At 60.2% G+C, this 9,738-nt stretch overlaps 1 protein-coding gene across 4 annotated transcripts in view; it reads left to right on the top strand.

Annotated features, from left to right (window-relative positions):
• The first annotated feature begins 2,373 nt into the window (after nt 1–2,373).
• Nucleotides 2,374–9,738, top strand: part of SEMA3F (semaphorin 3F) — a 29,916-nt gene continuing 22,551 nt past the window's right edge. For 2 of the 4 annotated variants that reach the window (XM_057704677.1, XM_057704676.1), the window contains exons 1-2: nt 2,375–2,889; nt 6,876–7,037. In XM_057704677.1, the coding sequence (XP_057560660.1) occupies nt 6,926–7,037 (112 nt within the window). In that variant the 5' untranslated portion in view covers nt 2,375–2,889; nt 6,876–6,925. Of the gene's footprint in view, nt 2,890–6,203; nt 6,274–6,875; nt 7,038–9,738 lie in introns of those variants that run through there. The other 2 variants (XM_057704674.1, XM_057704675.1) reach the window with 2 other exon arrangements.

The raw sequence follows: 9,738 nt of genomic DNA, 5'->3' as shown, positions 1-9,738 counted from the left end.
GGCCCTTCTCTCCTGGAGCCTTCCCACAGCTCCTGAAAATGCCGCCTTTCCCACACGACAGCTGGTGGTGCTAGGCCTCGTCCCCTTCTCCCAGTCTCCTCTTCCTCATCTGTACAATGGGGCCAGCAGGACTTGCTTCTTGGTGGGATTGTGAGGTGCTGGGGAGGGGGTGAATGACCATAAACCCTGTTGGCATGCAGGGCCTCCCAACCTGGCATCTGGGGCCGGTTTCAAGGGGTCTTTGCACCCTTGAAATTGAAGACACAATCACAAGAGGCTCTATAACATTCCTCCCAATAATACACATGATATATAAAGTAACATATAGTGACACAAAATGCTTATCCCAGCACCACACACAGGGCAAGGGTGCAGTGTGGATTCCCTGCCGCAAAAATAATTGTTTTGATTTCTATTGATTACTCAGCCTTCTCACATTGATTAGAAGAGAAGTGGCATCATTCCACTGTGTGTAGCCAAGCCCAGCTCAAGCTCTCTTCTCTCTCCTTGTCCTCTTCCTCCCACCCCCCTACCACCAAAGGCCTCTGTGTGCTGGGCCTAATCTGTGGATCTGAGAGAAGGTCCATGAACAAAGCAATTGACTCTCTTTCCTTCCCAACCCAGCACCCGGGAGTTGTCTTTGGCAAGTCCTCACAGGATGATGATCATGCTGGTGGTGGTGATAGAGGTGGCCAGGCTATGAGGAGACCAGGGAGGCTGTGCGGTGATGGTGGAAGTGATGGTGGCATAGTCTGCGCTGGTAATATCGATGCAGTGCTGGTGACCTCAGGGGTGACCCTGTACAGAGGAGTGGAGGATGAGGAGGGATGACTTACAGTGTTTTTAAATGAGACATGACAATGAGAGATGTGCAGGTACTGTCACTGCAGCGACCACAACTGCAGGCTGAGGGAAAAAAAAAAGCAAAGCGACTTCCTGACGGTCTAGTGGTTTAGACTTTGCGCTCCCAATGCAAGGGGCACGTGTTCGATCCCTTGTCAGGGAACTAAGATCTCGCATGCCACATGCTGCACAGCAAGACCAAAACCAAACCAAAACAAAACTTCAGGCTGGTGTTTCCTTACATCTAGTGGCCAGCATCTGCCTGGAGCATGTGGGCCAGCACTGCAAGTCCAAGTCCAGATTAGGAGACCCTCAGCAGGATCCCTAACATCCCATCCCAACCTAAATTTGCAGTCAACCAGGCAACAGGTCAGAGTGAGAGATGTCTTGCGGGGGTGGGGGAGGCAGGGCATGTCTTGTTAGCCAGGAAAAGAAGGGGAGGAGGAAGAGGGAGGAGAGGGGGTGTGAGAGGAGGAAGAGAGAAAGGAGAAGAGGAGTGGGGAGGATGGGGAGGAAGAGGAGGCAAGGAGGAGAAAGGAGAGAAGGAGGAAGCAGACAAGGAAAAATAGGGGGAGAGGAAGGAGGGGACAGAGGGGAGGGCAGAGGAGGAGAGGGGAAAGAATAGAAGGGAGGAAGGGGAGGGAATAGAAGAGGGAGGAGAGAAAGGACAAAGGGCCCATGCCCACTGGGACCCTGGCAAAATGCATGGGGCAGGGCTGAGCCTGTGGTCCTGGCTGGTGAGGCCATGGCCTTGGGAGTTGGGTTAGGTTGGGTGGAGGGTCCCTTCCTGGGATCAAGGTGGGCGCATGGCTCAGTTGCAGGGCCCTCAGGTCATCAGGAGGCCATTTGAAAGCAAATGTCCCTTTCAGGAACCCCTATCCGGCTTCTCTGCAGTATGGTACTATAACGGGTGGGTCCGTGGGGCTACAGGCTTGAAATAGGACCGGCTGCTGGGGTGATCGCCGGGAGCTCCAGAGCGGTTGAACGGAGCTGTAAGGCTGACCTGGTCTGGGCTGGAGGCAGCGGGCAGGTCCAGCGGTGCCAGCCGTCCCAGGGGCTGCACTGCCACCTGCTGAGCGGCCCAGGCAGCCCGGGTCCTGAGCTGTGGGGCTCACGCGGGGCCAGGCGTGGCGGGCAGCGAGTGGGAAAGAGGGACACGGCAGGGGGTGCTCAGGTGAGCGCAGGCTCGTTGCTCCCGGGCGCGCCTGCCCTTCCCGCCAGGGAGTTGAGTGCCGGGGTAAACACCAGGCGCGGTGTGCACGGTGTATCCACGGAGAGACAAAGCCGGGGCGGGGCGGGGGCGCCGCCCGCGAAGCCAGGGCGGGGGCGCGGGGTACAGATTAGCCTCCCGGGGCGCGGGCTGCCCCACCGCCTGGGAGGACCAAGCCCAGCCCGCGGACAGGTGGAGCGGGGGCGGGACGGCGGCCGGGCGGGTCCCGCCCTGGGGGTGGGGCCGGGCGGGGCGGGCGGGGCGGGGCCGCGCTATGCAAATGTCGCCCACGGGCGGCCAATTGCCGGCGCTCCCCGCGCGGCTCCGAGCGCCCTGTCCCGCCGGCGGCCGCGAGACCAGAGCAAGCGAGCTAGCGAGCGAGCGGCCGCGGTCCGGTGAGCCCCGAGCGCAGCCCAGCGCGGCCGCCCGGCCCCAGTCCAGAGACCAGGCGAGCACAGCGCCGCTGGGCCAAGCCAGGCGCAGCGCCCCGCAGCCGAGCGCGCGCCGTCGCCCGCGCCCCGTGCCGGGGAATGAGCCCTCGGCACGCCGGCCAGGGGGCGCCCGCAGCCCACCCGGGGGGAGGCGGCCCCGAGCGCCCCTGAGCCTTCTCCTGGTCCGGGATGGGGCCCGGGGCCTCGACTGCTGACGCGCCCGAAGCCCACAGAACCCGTTAAGCCGGGGCCGCGGCGCCGACCCCGGCTCAGGCACAGCGGCAAGAGGGCGCGGGCAGGGCCATGGCCCCGGGGGGCCGCTAGCGCGGACCGGCCCAACCGGGAGCCGCTCTGCTGCCGCCGCCGCCGCTGCTCGGGAGCGCAGGCCCCGCCGCCGTGGAAGAGGTGAGAGCGGCGGGAACCGGGAGGGAGCGGGCAGGCGACCGGGCCACCCCGCGATCCCTCTGGGAGCCGCGGCACTGCAACTCTGCGGAAGTGTCTGGGGCGCGGGGCTCAGGGAGCCCGGGGGCTTCCCGCGGACGCAGGGGCGACAGGACTGGAGTGGGCGCCTGTACCTGTCTGGGCTGCCCCGACCCTCAGCATCGAAGCGATGTGGAGATGTGTGGAGGATGTGGCCTGCGGGGTCACCAGTGCGCAAAGCAACTTTTTCTCCGAAAGCTTCTGGGTGGGTGGGTGCTCCCATACATCTCCGCCCCCTTGTTCCTGGAGCGGGAGACTTGATGCCCCTTCTCCTGGATGAGCTCTCCCACTAACGCCTCAGGCAGTGCTCTTCCCCAGTAGGTCCGCCTGCCCTGCCTCAGTGTCGGGATCTGGGGATCGTCTGCTGGAAGCGAAGCACTATACTGGCAGCCCCCACGTGGAGGGTCTCCAAGAGCAGGGCCGGACAGCCTGCCCCAAGGATTTTCTCCCAGCTCTGTGCCAGCCCCCTGACCCCCAGCTGCGAGTTTGGGTTTGCTTTCCAGCAGGGAGTCTTGCTTGGATTAGGGGCCCTGCTGTATGTGGGGAGTAAGTGAGCTGGGAGAGCCTGCAGTCAAGCCCCCGATCTGGGCAGGCTGGGCCCCCAGTGGTGAAGTGATCAGGGGACACTAGGAGCTTGGTGAACTTCCCTAGAGCAGGTGGGACCAGAGAGTGTCAGGGTGGCCGAGGAATGAGACAGGGCTGGCAGCGGGGGTCAGCTGGAGCTACGGTTAGAGGCCTGGCTGGATAAATAACTTCTAATTCTTGAGGTAACTGTGTTGTGAACACCAGCCCATGAACACCTGGAGGAGGGGGGTGCACCGAAGGCACTGATGTGTCCGTTCTGGAGAATGGGGGTTCCTGTCTTCCTGAATTCATCCAGCTTGTCTCCCAGAAGCCTCTGTCCTAGTTGCAGAGATAGGGAAACTGCACCCAGAGGCTGGCAGCCTCATTCCAGTCCGGGGGGTTGGATGGAGCTGGAGCCTTTTCCCAGGCTGCACCGGGAGTATGTCTGGACCCTTGGGGTGAGGTGTTCTAGAAGGTGAGGACACTGGGCACACTTACCCCTGCTGCTACCCCTCAGTTCTGAAGGAGCCAGGCCCGGAAGTGGGGGGGGGGGGTGCTGGGGAGAGAATGCCAGGAACCCAGCCTCCGCCCCCTGCTGCTCTAGGCATACCTTGAGGGGGAAGATGGAGCCAAGCCCAGGTGACCTTGACTGGGAAACTGTGACCGTGTAAGGGGGGTTTCAATCCAGCTATGCTGGTGTGTCTCTGCTTCCTGGTCCGTAGGGTGTTGGGGGAGGGGGAAGCCAAGGAGTCAGGAAGGAGCCTTGGCCTGCTGGAGGGAGTGTCAGAGGAGCTGGGGTGGGGGTGGGGGGTTGCTGCGAATAATTTCTTCACCGTGTTCCCCCGCAGCCCCTGCTCCTGCCTCCCTTCCATCCAGGCAGTTCTCAGCTCAGAGGAGCCAACCTTCCTTCCCTGAGGCAGGCTGTCCACCCCCCCCCCCCCACCCCAAGCCTGAGAAGTCTGGATCAGGCCGGACAATGCGACCTCCTAGCCCCCTGCCCGCCCCCAGGTGCCTCCGGACCCCCTCGTCTGGCCGCCCCTTCCCTGCACCCCTTGCCAGCCCCGGCTCCTCGGTTCTTTGTTCGAACGTCTCTCCTCCGTCCCTCCCTCTCTCCTCCCTCTCTCCTCCTCCTCCCGCCTGCCTCCCTCCCTTGCTCCCTCCCGCCAGCCTTCTTTCCTTCCTTCTCTGCTCTCTTCCTGGTGGGCTCCCAGGTGGCGGTGGCTGTTCCTTCTCTGTCCACCCACCTGGGCTGGGCCAGACTGGGGGTTTCTCTGGGGTTGGGGCTGTGTGGAATGCATCTAGGGCCTGGCAGAGGGGAAGCAACTGTGGAAATGCCCTCCCCTTCCCTCTCTCTGTCCTTCTCTTCCTCTTCTTCCTCCCCTCTCCTTCTCTCCTCCATCCCCCAGGCTGCCAAAGAGGGGGCCTAGATTTGGGCCTGAGGCCCCAACAGATTTGAACCTCCCCCATTCACCCATTTAAAGAGCCAAAGCATTGTGGGAGGTCCCTGTAGGGGCCCAGTGGAGCAAAGCCCTCCACGTTTCTGGACACCTTAGGGGACTCCAACACGGTCCTTGGTGACCCTGACCTTGTCACCATGAAAGTGGATGTAGGAGAAATGAGGTCACAGGGAAGAGGGGAGGTGAGTCACGCTGAGCCCCCTGATACATAGGATCAAAGCTCTCCAAGGGACCCAGCCTGCATCTTGTCCTCCCCAAGCCAGGACAGTGTCTCCCCACTTCCCTGAGCCCCACCCCACTAGCAGGTCAAGTTCTTGAACAAACATATGCTTGTAAGGACGAGTGCGGGCATGTAAGCGTGGATGTGTATATATCCACAACTGTTAGTGGGGGCCTCCCAGGTGCACCCGAGGGTGCTGGTAGCTGCACAGCCCTTTCTCCCACCTGTCCCCCTCATCAGGGCCTGCCATTCAGTGGCTCCAGCTTTGTGCCCCAGCAGACTGGGGGAGGGGCTGGTTCTGATTCTCCCTTCCCTCAGCCGGCCTCCCTAGGAGGGAGCATCTGTGATGGGGGATTTTGAAGGAACATGAGAGGTGTGTCAGGCTCTCAGGAGAGGGTGTTCAGAGGGCACCACATGGGGAATGGGTCAGGCAGCCTGAAGCTGCACTTCCTGTCTGAGGAACCACCAGTGGTTTGCTTGGCAGGAGAGGCAAGGGCTCAGGGGAGGTGGGTCTAGGGTGGGCATCAGGGTCTGTCGAGTGGGGCTTGACGGATGAGGAGGCTGAGCCTTGCCTCAGCACATGTTAGCCAGGGCAGGGGATTAACAGGCCACAATACCTCTTACTCTGCACTGCCCACCCCAGGGTCCTAGAAATGGGCCTGGGTCCTGTCTCCCGTGGGAGAAGGATATAGAGCAGGCAGATCTGGGGGATGGGGTGCACATTGTCATTCCTGGCGCCCCCACCGCCAGTGCGTCTGGGGGTTGGGGAGCTGGCGCTGGTCTGCGCCGGGAGGGAGCAGTATGTTCTGACAACTGGCGCCGGCGCGTTTACCCAACAGCCAGCCTGCCGGGGGCACAATATTTGAAAAACATTGTATGGAAACTTGGGCTTGCTGGGGGTATGGGAATTCCGCAGGGGACACTGAGGCTGGCTCAGACCCTGCCCCAGGCCTGCTGGCCATCCTCACTCCCCTTCTTTGCTCTCTGTAGGCAGAGCTGGAAATTTTCCTGGCAGGAAGTCCTTCTGTGTGTCTGACCTGGATCCCTCCTGCTGTGATTTCAGTAAAAGTAGACCCTGCTGTTCTTTGCCTCTCCTTTTCTGGCAGCTGTCTCTCTCACTCTAGGCCATCTATGTGTGTCTCACTCATCCTCCACTCTCTCACGCTCCCAACCCCAGTAATCACGTTCAGATTTCCCTGTACTGAGAGGAGAGATTTGGCTGGAGCCAGCAGGACTGGACCCATCTCTTCCCCATTCCTTGAAGTGGGAGAGGGAAGGAACAGCCCATGTGGTTGGGGGTAGATGCAAGGGAACTGGAGAGGGCTGTAAGATCACCTGCTTGAGCTGAGCCCTGTGAACTGACCAGAAGTCAGGAAGCTGTGGTGGGGGGAGGGCTTGAGTCTCTGGTGGCCCCTATTAGCCCTGGTGACCCTAGGCTGCACCCAGTGGCTTGGTCTTCAGACCCACTGTTAGGGACAAGAAAGTATATGAGGTTTTCCCACTGAGGCATTCATGGCCCCAGGCTGAGGGTGTGGGCAAGGAGACACTCATCACCCTATTTGTTCAGATAGGGAAACTGAGGCACCTTCGGCAGAATTACACAAGGAATGTTGGTAGGGCAGGATACCTCTCTCTGCTTCACAGTCTTCCAATCTTGTTCCCCCTCCCAGGTGTCTAGACGGCTGGCTGCCTGATTCCTGGGCCCTAGGCCCCTCCCACAATGCCTGTCGCTGGTCTTCTCCTCTGGGCTTCCCTACTGACTGGGGCCTGGCCAGCCACCCCCACCCAGGACTACCTCTCGGCCACGCCCCGGGTCCGGCTCTCATTTAAAGGTAAGAGGCTGCCTTGCTCTTCCCCAGCATCCTCCTCTGTCCAGAGCACTTGGCCCTGTTGCACAGGAGAGAGAGGAGAGGTCAGAGCCAAAAAGGACAAATTGTGCTGCCACATGGTCACACTGGTTGTGTTGGGGGCAACAGGGGAGGTGGTGGCTTGCTGGGAAAGGCTGGAGACTGGACTACTTAGGTATTTGGAGAAGGGTCCTGAGTGTCTGGGCTGCTGCTTTTTTTTCTTGGCTGCGCAGCATGAGGGATCTTAGTTCCCTGACCAGGGATCGAACTTGCAGTAGAAGCATGGAGTCTCGATCACTGAACTGCCAGGGAAGTCCCTGGGCCACTTCGAGAGCCACCGTGTGTGGTCTCTGGGCTCAGGTCTGCAGAGCATCTCCCTCTGTGTGGTAACTGGGGAGACAGAGATGTCACACCTTTCGAACTTGTGTTTTCAGAAACCCTTCCCTGCCACTGCTCCTGCCCTGCCTGGTCAGACAATCAAGCAGACACTGAGGCCTCCGAAAGCTAGCAGAGCAGGACCTGCTCTGCTGGGCTGTGGGTGCTTGAGAAACCTTCCTGTGGGTCTCCAGGTGGGAGGGGTTCCCAGGCACTGGGGAGGGGCTCTTGGCTGTGACCGGAGGCTAGGCCACCTGGTGAGCTCGGGGAGAGCATGTGCTGCTGTGACGGGCCTAAGATCCCCAGTGAGCAATTTCTTAAAGTCGCTGGAAGGTTTTAATGATGAGTTGGGGTCTGCAGAGGGAGACGCTGGTCCCCCAGCTGCATCATCACCTTTGCGGCTAACCCGCTAGGCAGGTGAACACACGTGGCACACATACCCAGGCATCCCAGTGGCTTACTCACTAGTCCCTTCGTCAAAGGTGTGCGTGATCCAAAGAGTCTACCCTCGGCCTGGGGTGAGGGAGAGCAGCTATGCCTGGGGGACCTGGGGTCGCTGCTGAGTTCTCAGCCTTGGCCCGTCTCTGGCCCAGGGTCACTTTATGCAGCTGCCTGCTCTGGGTGGGGCCGACTCAGCCCTGGCTGACCGGATTTCCGGGTACACTTATTAGAGTGAAAAGCTGGGCCAACCTAACTTCCTCAGGCTTGACTGAGGCCCAGCCCCCACCGCACCATGCTTCCACGTCCCCCAGCAGAGCCCTTCTCCGGGCCCCATTTTACTCCTGCAACTTGATGGGGGAGTGGGGAGTGAATTTCTGAGGATGTGCCTGGGAGGAGTCCTGCACAGGGCCTGAGAAATGGGCAGAAGAGTTGATCGGTTTGGGTTGTAAAAAAACTACCCCTCTCCTAGGCCTGGGAAGGTGAGGTATTTATTCTGCTGATACCTCTACCCTTCCCTGGTGGAAGTCGTCAGAGCAGATTAATAAATACTGAAGGGGCCTGATCCCCCTCTCATCCCCTTCCCAGCCCAGGGTGTCAGCAAGGAAAATAGAGCATCCCCTCCCCACACAGGGGCAGGGAGTGTGACTTGATTTCCACACCCCTGGGATCCTGGAACCAAGACATCCACTCTGGGTGTTATTTTTGTCATCGCCCTGGAGACCCATGAGAGGAAGCAGGAGGAACGAGACTTAGGGAGGGTCTCTGGATGCTCCTTTTAAACCTCCTTGGACCTGCAGCGGCAAAGGGGCAAAGGCTTTTGTTCCTGTTTTCCAGAGAGAGAAACCGAGGCTCAGGCAAGGGCAGGGCCAAGGTCAGGCAGGAGGCAGAGGCAAGGCCAGAAATAGAACACTGGTGTCCTGGCCTTGCCGACGCCTGACGCCCACATCGGTCAGGTCGATTCCCCCTCAATTAGCTCTAAAGCCGACACCCGCAGTAACTAAAAGCCCAACTCACTGGCAGCCAGCCTGTGGCGCTGACTATTGTGGAAGCCTGGGGTGGGGCTGTAGGCTGCCTGGGGCCACCCCATCCCTGGGCCTCTGTGCCTTTGCACACGCAGGTTTCCCTGTCCTGAGTGACCTTTCTGTTTCCCACTTGATCTCCTGTCCGAGTTTTATGCTTAGATGTCACTTAGTTTAGCAGATACTTGAGTACCTGCCATGTGCCAGCCCTATGCTGAGCACTGGGGACTGTGCAGTGAACAAGATGGGGTGCTCACAGACAAAGAGGCTGAAAAGACAACGGGCTCCCAGTTGGCCAGTGCCTCCTGGGAGCCCAGCACTTATCGTGCACCAGGCCCCGTGCTCCCCTCTCCCACCTCGTGCTGTGGTCTCAGCCAGGTCATACCTACGATGCAGCGCTCAGTGAGGAGTAAGCCTTCTGATCATTTGTGGAGTGAGAATGGAGACCAACACCTACAGAACCTGAGTCCTAGCCTGGCTGTGACCAGGGCTGGGGGGAGCTTCTCTTCCAAGATATACACAGGGAGGGCTGCTCTTGGAAGCACGGATGGTCACTGTGGCTCCATGCCTCAGTTTCTCCATCTGTGCCTTGGATGGATATAGCAGCTGGCATACCAGGCCTCAAGGCCTCAGCCTAGGCACATCCCTTCCCCTGCCTGGGTCCTGCTGCAGTTGGGAGGTGCTAGTTCCGGCCTAGTCGGGCCAGACCCTCTAAGCCGGAGGTTCTGGTATGAGGGGCCACGCTGCCCAGGGCAGATAAAGGAACAAAGGCAGGAACTGGGCCAGGCTTGGGCTTGCTGCCTGCCCATCCGCCTGGGCACCACAGCCAGGCCTAAAGCCGAGAGAGGGTG

The sequence above is a fragment of the Hippopotamus amphibius genome, chromosome 13 (genome assembly GCF_030028045.1).
Source record: "Hippopotamus amphibius kiboko isolate mHipAmp2 chromosome 13, mHipAmp2.hap2, whole genome shotgun sequence".
Classification (NCBI taxonomy): domain Eukaryota; kingdom Metazoa; phylum Chordata; class Mammalia; order Artiodactyla; family Hippopotamidae; genus Hippopotamus; species Hippopotamus amphibius.
The sequence above is the reverse complement of the archived record's forward strand: the minus strand, read 5'-3'. Positions and strand labels throughout refer to the sequence as shown.